This window comes from Sturnus vulgaris, chromosome 9, assembly GCF_052056855.1.
Source record: "Sturnus vulgaris isolate bStuVul1 chromosome 9, bStuVul1.hap1, whole genome shotgun sequence".
NCBI lineage: Eukaryota > Metazoa > Chordata > Aves > Passeriformes > Sturnidae > Sturnus > Sturnus vulgaris.
Window position 1 is genome coordinate 23994839 of NC_142251.1, and position 13715 is coordinate 24008553.

The window sequence follows — 13715 nt, forward strand, 5'->3', positions numbered from 1 at the left end:
TAGAGACACTGCTAAAACTCTTCTGACACTCTCTAAAACCACTCTGAACTGCTCTAAGTTGATCTAAACATCCTATAAACTGTTCTAAGCAGCCCTAAAGTCCTGTGAACTGTGCCAGAACTCTTGTAGAGTACTAAACTCCTTTAGCTATTCTAAACCTCTTCTCAACACCTCAGAGCTCCCCTAAACTGATCTAAAGCTGCTCTATGTTGCTGTAAGCAGCACTAATATGTCTTTAAATGCATCTAAAATGCCTCTAAATCTCTACTGTACAACTCTCAACTCCTCTAAGTAGCTTAAAATTCCTCTGAAGAGCTCAAAACAGCTCTAAAATCCTTTTATGGCAATCTGTGACTCCTACAGTGTTCTAAGTAGCTCTAAACCTCTCCAGGCTACTGTAAAACTTCTCTCCTGTGCTGTCAACACCATGAAGTAGCACTAAAATGGCATTAAAATACTCAGGAAATCTTGAGAACTTCCTCTAAATGGCTCCATAAGAGCACTGAATTGTCTGTGATCTTCCCGAAATACACTGGTGCTTTGGGGAGTTGGAAGAGGTTTCAAGAGCTGGAATTACTGAGCCTGGAGAAAGAGAAATTACCCATGGGAATGGAAGAGTGTAGATAAAGGATATTTCTGGAAGAACAACATGACCCTCTAAAAAAAAAGGGAAATTTATGTGTTTTGTAAGGAGCTGCTAATAAGGCTGAAACCCAGAGAGTGATCTCTGCATGCAAACAGCCCACGATGAGCATATTTTGGAGTGGAGGAGGAATACCACAGCCCCAAACTCCTGAGGTTATTATGTGAATACAAGAAAAATGTGCTCCTGGATCACACAACAGGGGATTGTTCTCTGCAGGCACTGGGTGCTCTCAAAACACGCTCTAATGGAAGATCTGAAAGTGCACACTGAAGACAATTTTTAAAAAATACTTGTTGGAAGTTTACTGCTATGAATATGTTCAGGGCAGTACCTTGTCTTATGGGATGCTAGTAGTCCACCGGTCAGATCTGCTGGCTGCAGATTTGAATCCTGGCCCAGCTGCAGTTCTGGTGGGACAGAGAGGATTGTGCTGAGCATGTCTGCCATGGAGCCCACACTTCACAAAGGACATGGTACACATCTGGTAAAACCACGTGTTGGACTGCATGCAAGGAGTAGCCTGCTCTTTGTCTTCTCACACAGGGACAGGGCTCTGTCCATGGGTGTGTCCCAGAGCAGGGACGCTGCACTGCTATTGGGAGTGCTTCCAGCACCTCAGCAGGGCTGGGAGGATAACATCAGGTGAGATAGTTGGAAGAGGTTTCTCCGTGTGAAGGTTGGGAGGCCCTGGCACAGGTTGTGTCCTGGAAGTGTCCAAGGCCAGCTTGAACAGGGCTTGGTGCAAGCTGGGCTAGTGGAAGGTGTCCCTGCCCATGGCAGGGAGTGGCACTAGGTGACCTTTTAAGGTCCCTTCCAACCCAAATCGGTCTAAGATTCTGGTTATCTCCATCCTGTTATTTATTAATATTTAAAGGTTCATTTATTTACTTTTATCCTGAAGTTTGCAGATAACGATGGATGACCCAAACCAGCTTTATCTCTTGCACAAAGCACGGGCAGAAGGAGCCGTGGGGGTCGTGGCTGTGCTGGAGGGGGGGCCATGGGGGCTGCGGGGCAGGCAGGGGATGGGATGGGATGGGATGGGATGGGATGGGATGGGATGGGATGGGATGGGATGGGATGGGATGGGATGGGATGGGATGGGATGGGATGGGATGGGATGGGATGGGATGGGATGGGATGCGATGGGATGCGATGGGATGCGATGGGATGCGATGGGATGCGATGGGATGGGATGGGATGCGATGGGATGCGATGGGATGGGATGCGATGGGCAGGACAAGGGCAGGCTGCGCGCAGATGGGCTGGACATGGGGATCGGATGGGGAGGGTGTGCTGGGCTGGGCGGGGGAAGGCCGGCTGCACAGGGCTGGCTGTGCCGTGGTCAGCTGCTGCCGCTGTCCCCGCCCCTGTCCCGGCTCCGGCCCGCCTGGCCGTGCCCACAGCGCCGCCGGAGCCGCGGGGATCGAGGTGAGGGGACACCGAGCCTAGCCCCCCTCGCTCCCCCGCCGTCCTTCCCCTCGGGAATGGCTCTGCAGAGCCGCCCTCCCTGCCCGGCCGGCTCGGCTGCACAGCCCGCGGGGTTCTGACCCTTCCACAGTAGCATCTGAACAGACATGGCAATCCCTTTTATGCCTTTTTCTTCCAAACAGCTCAATGACGCCCCGAAAGAAGTTAAAGGGTCTTGTAGCTGCTACCATCACTCCAATGACTCCGGATGGGTGAGCTGTCAAAGTTGCATTGATTACTTTTTCCTTTCACCCCTATTTTCCTTCTTTCTTATTTGGAACTGATCTGCATGCTTTTATTTTTTTTTCTTTTATTCTATATATTTTTTTTTAAATCAGATCTCTGATGGGATCGGGGGAACTATTAAATTGGTCCCACTATTAATAGGACCTGAGCGAGATTCCCCTGTCTCTGCTTCCTTCTGATGCCAGCATGTACTGTGGCTCTGGGTTTGGAGAGTTTGGATCAGTCTCATATCGCTTTTCTGTTGCTTTGTAGATGCAGATTAAATCATAGTACAGTTACATGCGTAGAGCATTGCACTGTTTTTACATTTGTTAAGGAAAATTGCAGTCCTAGTTACAAAGAGCTCTCAAGGGCTAGAAAATAATTGTCAGAATCTGAAGGCCTTTTAGACTTCTCTCTACCTTAGATAAGTCATGCATGCAGTCATGTGTGTATGAGTGCTTTGAATTAGTCTAAACCTGGAGGAAATACAAGGAAATGCAAGGACAGCACAGTTTTAAAAATAACATCAAATTGAAACTTGAAATTCAGCTTTCTTCAGAGCAGGGATGGCAAACAGAAGCCTCCTGACTGCATTTTGATGTTGCAAGACTAAGTTGTTTGGAGTCAGCAGAGAACCCCGAGCTCTTGTGGGGGATATGTCAGGATGTGAATGTGCTTTTGAGAGAGACAGTGGAGATTTGCTAATACAGATCTCCAAAAGTGAACTTTACTTTAAGTGCTGAAAAACATGGCTCCATCCCAGTCAGGGAACTCATTCCATTGCAATCACTGCTTTGAATTTTGCTTTAAAGGAAACATATTTCTGATTGCTTTTTTATTATGACTCAAATTTATCACAACATGATATTTAGAGAGTGACCTGAGCCCTCTGCCTGGACTCTATAGGTTTGGTCTGTATTTTTGACAAATGAAAACAACAGTGAAATATTATACACTAGTAAACAAAATAAGTTTGTCTTCCATAGAAGATAACCTAAGAATTCTCTTTCCCCTCTTTGGCAGGGAATTCTGTCACTCTCCTCATCCTTTAATGAGAGAGAGGTCAAAGTCACATCCAGCAGATGCCATTTCACTCTCTGTATCCAGCAGTTATAACCATGCATCAGTTTAACCATTTGCCAGCACTTGCACAAATACCTTTGTGCTCTCAAGAGGGCTCCTGTTTCCCTCAAAAGAGGAAAAGGTTTTAGTGTCTCCTGTTCTCTTGTATCTCTTTGCTGTGACAAGCCTGCAGCCATTCCTAGTAAAAGTTTGGAACAGCAAACTACTTTTCAGGAGGAAGAGAAACTGCAGGAGGGAATTCGAGGCTGAGCTGCTACCCTTGGATGTCAAACAGATGTCAAGGGTTTCTTACCTCTGGGTAATCTGTGTGTATACAAATGCAAGGCTTCAAAATACATGAGTTTTTTTGGTTTCTTAATCACTAAGTTTAAAATAAATGTGGGTGGAGACTTAATGGTTGCTGTGGTTCCTTTTATTGCAGAAAAATTAACCTGCCGGTGATTGGCCAGTATGTGGATTATCTGGTAAATGAGCAGAATGTGAAGAATGTTTTTGGTAAGTGACAGAAACTGCATTACAGCCCCTTTACCTGGATGGGAATCCTGTGATATCTTACCTGATAGGAGCTGTAGTGGGAGGGAACATGGACATGAGATCATCCTGGCCTTTTATATTCACCAGTGGAGAGAGTGCAAGAGGTATTTAAGGCATCTGGTTTTGCTCACACCCCATTTCTGTGGGGGATAAAATAAGGTGCCTTCATTAGGTGACATTCCCAGAGATGACTGGATAATGTTGTATTGACAGAGAAGACTCATCTGAATGATTCTTCCCAAGTCAAAAATGTTAGTTCTTATCTTCAGTGAAACTGATATGTGTAGGTGAGGCCTCAGCCAGGTGTGTTGTGTTTTGTTGTGTTAAAACAGTGAATGGCACGACAGGAGAAGGTCTGTCCCTTAGCATCCAGGAGAGGAAGCAGTTGGCAGAAGAATGGATGTACCAGGGAAAAGACAAGTAAGTAACTCAGAGGGAATGGGGAATTCCAGATCTGATGTTATAATAATGCAAGATTGCAAAACTAAGTGAGCTGATGCCTTTTTTTTTTTTTTTTTTAGTATTGTGAGGTGAGCTGGACTTTGTTCCCCAGCTCTTTTATCATAGAAGTATGTTTTCTTGCTGCTTAGAGAGCTTGTGAGAATCCTTCTCTTTGGTACACTGAGAGGTGGGGGGATGAAAAAGGGCTTGGAAAAGAAAGGCTATCCCCTTTGCTTAGTCTTGAGAGGAAATGCAAATAAAGAGCATTTCTGAACCTTTTAATGTATGACATTATTTGGTGTGATTGAAGCTGAGGTGTCAAGTGTTTGACTGCTTCCCTAAAGGTTCAAAATTAATAACAGAATAAAAAATTCAATCTGGATCTGCAGCTGTGTATCCAATTGCAGCTTCATTCTCCCTTTCTTGTACCTGTCATAGCCTTGTACCCTCACTGCTGCCTTTCTCTTGGGTGCTGGATCAGAGGATGTGCAGAGGAGGAGGTGTTTTAGGGGAGAAGGATAACGAGGAGAAATAAACTGGTGTGAAGGATCACGGCCTTCAGATCCATAGCCTTTATATCCATGTCTCCTGTGGATATAAAGGAAAAAAACAACAATGAGGTTGATGCACTGGAACATGGAGGATTCCCTTCACAGGAGCAGACAAGCAGTCAAAGGTGCTGCTGTGAGGTTGAACTCTTCTGGTAGGTTTGCAAAGAAACAGGTTTAGAAAGTAAAGATATACTTTGATTTCCTTTACTCTTCTCAGCCTCCCCTTAAATCATTGATGTCTTAATTTCAATTTCCTAATAAAATGCTAAGATTCTTCCCTCCTGACAACCTTGCCAGTACAAAAGCAAGTCACATGTGACTTATGTTTACAAATATGTTTTCTTTCTTCCACCACCACTTGCCACTGTCAGCATTTTCTCCATGTTTCTGCTCATCAGGTCAGCACAGGCTCAACTCTTTTTTTAGGTTCTCTTTCTGTCGCTGCGTGGGCTGAAGCGAGTTGTTTTGTCAGCCTGGTAGTTGACCATCACTGAAACCTGCCCAAAATCTTCTGAATTTATTTTTTTGTGCAGATTGGACCATGTGATCATTCATGTGGGTGCACTGAATCTGCCAGAGTGCCAAGAGCTGGTGTGTATATGATATTTTTCACTCTGTGTGTGGTAAATAGAAGCAGATGTACCCTCAGATACTTTCCACTCTGTCTTTTATAGGCAAGACATGCAGCAGCCATAGGTGCTGGTGGCATTGCTGTCATAGCCCCCTTCTTCTTCAAACCCACAAAAAAAGGTGAGTAGATGTGGTTGCTGAGGCTTTTTTATTACTCTCCCAACCTTCATCACAGCTAAAGGATTAATGCCATATACTTTCTTAGGAAAATATTCTGATTATAATGTTTGCACAACTGTAATGGAAAAGCAAAACCTGCAAGGAGCATTTTTTAAAGATGAGAGATAGCAAAATTGTCCTAGTAAGAAATGGGAAGGATGTCTTTTGGGATGTATGTTGTTAGCCTTTTGTAAAAAGAAGAATTGCTTTTGGAAAGAATAGTCTAGTTAACTAGTCTGTGTTCTGAATGGATAGTTTGGTGTTCACACTTGTTCTGAGCCACACTAGGAAGCAGCTGGTTCCATGCTGACCCTTGCTGGGCACTGACCAAGCTGAGCAACTGCTGATTCACAGATGTGGCTCCTGTTTCTGAAGTGATCAGGTTTGGTTCTGTCTGTTATAAGGTTACCTCAGAACTTCCAAACTGAGTATTTTGTCTTTAAGATCCTGACAATAACATAAAAGAACCATATGAAGTGGAGGTTTGTAAAAGAAATACTTGAAGTTGTCTGAATGAATTCTGAATGGAAATGTTCATATGAAAGCAACAAAAGAAACTAGAGTAACTTGGCAGAATGGCTGATAGTGACAGCCAGAACATAGTCAGTGGCAGTCAGCCTGGTACTCACAGAGGAACAGCACAAAAGTCAGCAGAAACCTCGCTGACAGTAGGATGGCAGTGAGGGTTCAGCACTGTTTTTTTGTCATTCTTCTTCCTTCTGTGTCAATGAGAAAATTGCTTAAGATCTATGAAGGATTCAGTGAGCAAGATTCTCAGGAAGAATGTCAACCATAATAACTCTTTGATTCCTAAAATGATGGAAAAAAAAGTTGTCCAGGACCCTGCTCATTATCCTCACCAAGCAATATCCCAGGGAGGTGAACATGAACTTGATCCCTTGTCCTCTGTTGCACACAAGTGATCCTGCTGAAACCACTTGGCACACAGGTCTGGCACATGTGAGAGCATGCCCGAGTTTGACCTGTAAGAGAATGAGTGGGAGCTACTGAAACTGGTTTGGTTGAGAAGAAATATTGTCTTTGCCTTTCTTAAGGTTTTCCCCTGACTTGTGTCACATTTAATGTTTTATGACATGTGAAGAGTTTTGTATGACTTGCTGTGTGTGGTGCACAAGCTGAGGCCTTTCCCCAGCCCCTGTGCTGTGAATCTGAACTGTGTCTCCCTATGAATGTCTCCTTCTCTTATGGGATACCTGCTGGTTTCCTTCTAGATGAGCTGGTTGCTTTCTTACAGAAGGTTGCATCTGAAGCCCCTGAGGTGCCATTTTATTACTATCACATTCCTCCTCTGACAGGTGTGAAGAGTAAGTACAGAATACAGATTCTTTGGTTATTTGCTCTGGAAAGAAGGGTTATATGGTGTTTCTGAAAATGTGGGTTTATATTTAGTCTTAAATGTGTTATTGCCAGTTCATTCCTAAAATTTTTCTGATCTGGTAAAAGAGTCTTACTCTTTGTTGTCTTACTCATTGTTTTAGAGCTGTATACTTTACTAGGCTTAGGCTGAAAGTGAACAACTTGTAAAATATTAAGTCTTTCTCATGGGGACAGGGCAGGGAACTCTCCCAGAACAGGCCTGAGTTCCCTCATATGAGATTGCTATTCTGCACAGTTCGTGTGGAAGAGCTGCTGGATGGGATAAAAGCACAGATCCCCACCTTCCAGGGTGTGAAGTTCAGTGACACGGACCTCTTGGACCTGGCACAGTGCATAAACAAGAATGAAACAGGGGAGTTTGAATTTCTTTATGGGGTGGATGAGGTAAGAAGCTTTTCTTATAAGTAATTTCTTCTAAGGTCTTCTCTTGCTTCAGCCTTGGGGAATAAGTAACCCTGGATATTCAGTGCAAGGCAGTTTTGCTGCTCCCTCCCACCACCCCTTTTTTTCCTTGATTTTATTACATGAAGTAATTTTTTTTTACTTTTTTTTTCTCTCTCTACTCCAAACTAGCAACTGTTGGGTGCACTGGCAGTAGGGGCAAATGGAGCAGTTGGAAGGTCAGTATGGCTTGGACTCCCTCCCCTCACACATACACTGTGCTGTTTTATCTTCCACTATCTGCATAGTATTTTCCTGACTGTCTTCAGTCATGGCAGTGGAGGACTTTGCAAGGATGGGGATGTACAGAGGCAGACAGACACATAATCTAGCCCCAGTCCTAGTGATGGGACAGTGATACAACCCAGGATCTCAGATTATGTTCCCTTGGGTGATCACTGCTCGGGTTTCTAAGCTGAACCAAAGATTTCAATGTGCTTTTTATCCTCATGGCAACTTTTGAAGTAGGTAATCACTGTCTGGATTAGGTAAGGAACAAATCCCAGAGAGGTTAAAATTGTTAGTTCACAGAGCAGTTTGTGAGGAAAAGGGCTGTGCTAGGTTTAATTTCTAATTTATCCTCTGCCCTTCACATCAGGCAGATTAGATGAATTACTGTGTGATACCTGTGTTCCCATCTAGGCAATCCAATGAATGAATGAACAAGCAACTGGAAAGTTAAGTGATTGACTTTCCTTATTGCCTGATGATGTCTTTTTATTTTTAGTTTTGAAAAGCAGTTCCATTTGGAAAGAACTGGGAAGAGAAACTGGCTCTCTTAATTCTTCCATGGAGCTTGGCATACTTCAGATGCTTGACAGTAGATTGCACCACACATAAACTCCACTAATTTCTCTCACAATAATGAGAATGTCTACAACAAAAGCCTGTGGTTACTTCTTTTGTTTCACTGTTTTAAGATCCTTCTTTGCATTTACCAATTCTATTTTTGGTTTGATTTCTGACAGTACATACAACTATTTGGGCCGACAAACCAATCTGATGTTGCAAGCCTTTGCAAAGCCAGACTTTGCCTTGGCACAGCAGTATCAGGTACAGCATCTTTCTGAGCCTCACTGGGAGCAACCTTCTTTCTCTTTGAGCTTTACTGTGGCTGTTCTCCATGTGGTTCTGTCACCCATACTGAGGCAGATTTATTAAAGAAAAACTCTTTTGTCTCCACCCCTCCTTTTTGTTATTCACCTCCTCATCACTTTTTTGACCATGCTTCACTACGTTTTAACCAAGACCTTTTAACCACTTACCCTTCAACTCTAATCTCCTCCATGCAAGTGAACAATGATATAAGATATAAACATAGTAGCTTTAGGTGCTTTTACACCTTCAAATCTGAGGGTGTTAATAAATTACTGTTGGTCTTTTCTAGTTTCTCACTGGGGAATTCCTCAATTTTGTCATCAAACTGGGTAAGTAAACTGGGTAAACACTGCCTGTTTCCCTCATTTCTAAAAGAGCAAACATTCTGGTTCTCAAACTCTCATGTTGCTGTACTCCTGGAACTTCCTTCCTGAAAGATTTTGCAGAGAAAAACTGTTGCATCTGCTGTTTCCCAACTTAGTAGCAGTTGGGAGCTCAACAAAGGGAGCTGAGCAAGCATCCCTGACAGATTGCACTCTCCCTTCCTTCCTTCTGCTGTGAAATCTCACAGATTTAAAGCTGTGACTCTGATTTACCCTTGTTCTTATCTTTACTCTTACCGTGGGTTGGTTTTTTTGTTAGTTTTTTTTCCTTCCATCTCCAAAAACTAATTTTCAATTTTATTTCTATAGTAGTTTTTCTGAAATGGTGGTGCCCAAGTAGAAGAACAGCTCTGATTCTTCTCTCTCCTGCCTTGCTCTAATTAAACAGGAATTTTGTTGAAGGCTGTACAAGGCCAAAACACTTTAAAATTGAATGATTTCTAGAAACAAAATCAAGTTTAAATATAAAAAGCAATTTAAACCAACAGAGTGGTTTAGGGAGACTGAAACAAGCAGGAAATGCTTATATTAAATTATATCACACATTTAATGAAGAGAACTGTTTACTGTGGGTTTGCTGTACATGTGCAAGCCCTGATTAGTCTCGCCAAGCTTTAGAGCCTGGCTGTATTTCTTGGGTTCAAGGAATTGCATTATTTTTTAGCCTTGTAGATGAAGAGGCAAACACTAAATATTCAGAGGTACATAAGAAGTTGTGAGCTATGGACAGAGAGTAGAATGTCACTACTCCCAAGGCTTGGCTCTGTGAGAGTCTGCATCGGGGGATGCTTACATATGAATAAATGTAGTAATTTTTAAACCTTTTACACCTTAAAAAAGGTGTAATTTTTAATGCAGTGCTGTTCTTGTCTGCAAGCTCAGTTACCTCTTTTCAGTTACCCTGTTCTTGCTTCCAAGAAATGCTTGAAGCGTGGTTGGTACTGAATTACACAGAAAATCTGTACTGCTGCTTTTTTAGACACCTGTATTGAGGCTGCTTTAAGGAAAGTGGTCTGAAAATGTCCTGATTTTGCTTTTGTCTGCCCAGGTTTTGGTGTTGCACAGACCAAAGCTGTAATGACTTTTGTTTCTGGCATTCCCATGGGACCTCCACGGCTTCCGCTTGTTGATGCCTCCAGTGAGTTCATCGTCAAGGCCAAGGCCAAGCTGGACAGCATTGTGTGGCCTCATGGTGACTGATCACAGAGTCATGCAATCATTAAGGTTGAGAAAGACCTCTAAGATCATCAGATCCAACCATTAACCTGACACTCCTGGGTCCACCACTAAGCCACATGTCCAATGTCCACATGTATGATGTTGTTCACTTCCATGTCGAACTGGAGGTTTCTTTTCTGGGATTCTCTGCCAAATGGCACATCCCCCACATGATGGGCAGGATTTCTTTCAGGGAACTGGCAATGTGCCCAAGCCCCTTCCTGTTAGGGCTGGCTTTGCTGGGGCACATGTGGTCTGACATTTTACACTGCTCCCCTGGAACTCTGCCTGTTCCAGGACTGACTGAGCTTGTTTAATAAAAAAATAGATTTTTTTTTCCCAATTAGAGGAGAGGGCTGATGACTTTTGCCTAGAATGGAGGAAGATCTATCTCTACCCCATCTCAGCTGAATGGTGTTTTGTCCTCTCCATGAGGACACTACATTGTGAGTTTAAACAACAGTATGACACCAAAAGGTTGCTCAGGCTGGTATCTGTTCATCAAAGTCACTGGGACCTTGTCTGTGCATGTAAAATCCTGCTTCTGTCTGATCTCTCTGTTTATACACCTTACTGCAAAATTAAAAAAAGAAATCACTTCTGTAACAGCAAGCTTTGGATCACCAGTAAGCAGGTATTTCTCAATTTGTTTTTTCCTTTAGGACAGAAATAAAGCCACGATTGAGCTGTACACCTCCATGTGGCAATGCAGAATGCTGTTATGCAGGTTAGGAAGGTATAGAATCATAGAAGCATAGAATGGTTTGGGATGGAAGGGACCTTAAAATCATCTCATTCCATCCCCTGCCATGGGCAGGGACACCTTTCACTATCCCAGGTTGCTCCAAGCCCTGTCCAACCTGGCCTTGGACACTTCAAGAATGGGGCAGCCACAGCTTCTCTGGGCAACCTGTGCCAGGGCCTTACCACCCTCACAAGGAAGAACTTCCTAATATCCCATCTGACTCTGCCCTCTGGCAGTGGGAAGCCATTCCCTGTGTCCTGTCACTCCAGGTCTTGTCCCAAGTCCCTCTCCACCTCTCTTAGGGCCCCTTTAGACACTGGAAGGGGCTCTAAGGTCTCAGCTGAGCCTTCTTTTCTCCAGACTGAACACCCCCAGCTCTCCCAGCCTTGTCTCCAGAGCAGAGGGGCTCCAGCCTTTAGAGCATCCTCAAGGCCTTCTCTGGACTCGCTCCTGAAAGGGTTAAAAGCATTGTGCCTAGGCATGCTTGGGCAAGAATAAAATACATCATAACCAATATAGAAGCTAGCAAATATTAAGCCACAAGCTAAAGACACGGGATGAAACTCGGCAAGAAATAGGGAACAAAACTTGCATAAAGTGAAGGACAAAGCTTGCTAAAACCAGTAAGGAAATCGCTGAAACAGCGAACAAGAGGCTGCGCCTGTCTAGAGGAGAAAGGTGAAAAGGGCAGGCCGAGGAAGAAGTCCAGCCTTCATCAAAGGAGCACCGAGGAAGATGCGGAGCCTTCCTCAGTGCCACCACCAGGGTGCACTGAGCCTGGGCTTCGCATTCTAAGAAACAGTTTGCATAACCACACCTTTTCTGAGGAAAACAATGAATACGCATGAGTACAACCATAAATTGTAATTTGCTGTGTGCCTGGGTGTGTGCTGTTAGGAGCGATCCCCGCGCACCCGGCGCGCTGAATAAAGCAAATACCCACTTTTTGGACTCTGGGAAAAACGAGGTTCACTTTCCTGGTAAATTTAAAAAGGCTTAATAAAAAGACAGTAGGAGACAAAGACAATAAAGCAAAGGGTTAATACGCCTGCTGTTTTGGGACACTCCTTAAATACATCACCCCGTTGCATATTCATAGACTCTCATGCATTATTCAAAAGCATTCCTTGAGTTTCCCCCAACCTGCCCCCACTTCCATCCTGTAAATCAACATTTTTTTATTTCTCCTTGTGGCTCTGTCCTGGCACATACTCCCTGATAACAGATGATCAATAAATTTCTTCCCTGGGGTCCATCACCGCCATACCATCTTCATCCAGATAGGATAATCCAAGAATGTGAAGAATTTCCTGATTATCTTTTACTATTCTGAGCTAGTTACATGAACAAAACCTTATTACATTACTATGCTATAGTGGAAGAAAAATATGTATTTATCACACTACTTTTTCTAAGTTTTGTCAATAGCAGAACTAAAAGAAACTATATTAATACAGCAAAGTTTTCCAACATTATACATATAGCATTCATTTTAATATTTGCAAAAAGCCAATAACATAATAAGTACTTATAACAGTCTTGGAAGTGTCTTGGCCCAGTTTGGGGTAATTCACTCCAGCAGCTCCATGTCCTGATGTTGGAGACCACAGAGCTTTGCAGGTGGGGTCTCACCAGAGCAAGTAACCTGATGGCAGATTGAAAGGTGCATTATTTTGTGTCCTGGGCTGACCCTCCTGCTGGTCAATGGTCCCTGTGGCTAACACACAAGGGGTCCCATGCCCTGACTGCTCCTCAAGAAAAGAGTCACTGCAGGGGGACTGGAAAGAGAGAAGAGAGATCTAGGATATACTGGGGCACTTGAGTGGTTTTGCCACACCCAGTGGCACCACGGATGACAACAACAGAATTGTGATGGACTGCATCCAGAATTTCCCTTTCAAAATTCTTCAGAGGTAAGGCCTCTCTCTCTTCTTGGATCTGGAAAAAAAAATTCCAAAAAATTTCCAAAAATCTCCAAAAATCAGCCTCTTCTGCTCCACATCTATGCGCTGCCTCACTTTTTCTACACTTTTCCCTTACCCAAAGGAAAAACTGCCAAAGAACAGGTCATAGTTTGTATTTTTTCCTGTCACAGCACAACTCACCCCCACATCCACCCCAGTGGAACATCCAGCACGTCTGAAAACGTGGTGTGTATTTGTGCTGAAATCCAGCCTTATACACTTTGTGTAACGTTCAACCCCTTCTGGAAAATAAAGAGCCCAGCACAAGGATGAGGGTCACAGGAAACACTCACCCTCTGTAATTCCTGATCCTGCTCCAGACGGTACATGAAATCACTTTTCAGATCCATGCTTATTTGCTCCGGAGTGAGCTGGAAGTGCAAGACATTATTTGGAGGCTTTTTGACCCCTCTTCTTATCTACATCATAACTTCGGTGTCAGATCAGTCACACCAACATCGTGATGCCAAACATCCCTAAAGGATCATTTCCTGCATAACTCCCTGAAACTTGAGCTGTTTTATTTCATTCATTCCAGTGTATTAAACATTCATCTCCAAAGAAGTGTCTCAGAAAGACCGAGAGCACTGAAAAAGAACGACTGTTTAAATTTAAACACTTTGATCTCTTGAGAAACACGCTCTATTCAGCAGTAAGCCAAGAAGATGGGGATTCAGACGAGCGGGGTCGAGGGCCGCTGGAGGGGGGGCGGAGCGAATGCGCCCG

General features: G+C 43.6%; 1 protein-coding gene and 1 long non-coding RNA gene across 2 annotated transcripts; one reads left to right on the forward strand and one right to left on the reverse strand.

Annotated features, from left to right (window-relative positions):
• The first annotated feature begins 1990 nt into the window (after positions 1-1990).
• NPL (N-acetylneuraminate pyruvate lyase) lies at positions 1991-10971 on the forward strand. The gene is made up of 12 exons (XM_014886755.2): positions 1991-2077; positions 2260-2328; positions 3849-3922; positions 4294-4381; positions 5487-5544; positions 5628-5703; positions 6975-7067; positions 7376-7524; positions 7714-7760; positions 8550-8634; positions 8969-9008; positions 10111-10971. The coding sequence occupies exons 2-12, from the start codon at positions 2264-2266 to the stop codon at positions 10260-10262; spliced, it is 927 nt and encodes a 308-aa protein (XP_014742241.1). The 5' UTR covers positions 1991-2077; positions 2260-2263; the 3' UTR covers positions 10263-10971.
• A 1093-nt stretch (positions 10972-12064) lies between these two features.
• LOC148222859 (uncharacterized) lies at positions 12065-13662 on the reverse strand. The gene is made up of 2 exons (XR_015805505.1): positions 13283-13662; positions 12065-12963 (listed from the first exon to the last, which is right to left on the reverse strand). It is a non-coding gene; the product is annotated as an uncharacterized LOC148222859 (long non-coding RNA).
• Between the last annotated feature and the right edge of the window lie 53 nt (positions 13663-13715).

Bases quoted from the DNA above. Each gene is read 5' to 3' on its own strand.
- NPL (XM_014886755.2), top strand. From the start codon at position 2,264: ATGACGCCCCGAAAGAAGTTAAAGGGTCTTGTAGCTGCTACCATCACT. The intron at 2,329-3,848 runs GTGAGCTGTCAA...CTTTTATTGCAG, and splicing joins ACTCCAATGACTCCGGATGG to AAAAATTAACCTGCCGGTGA. The intron at 9,009-10,110 runs GTAAGTAAACTG...TTGTCTGCCCAG, and splicing joins CAATTTTGTCATCAAACTGG to GTTTTGGTGTTGCACAGACC.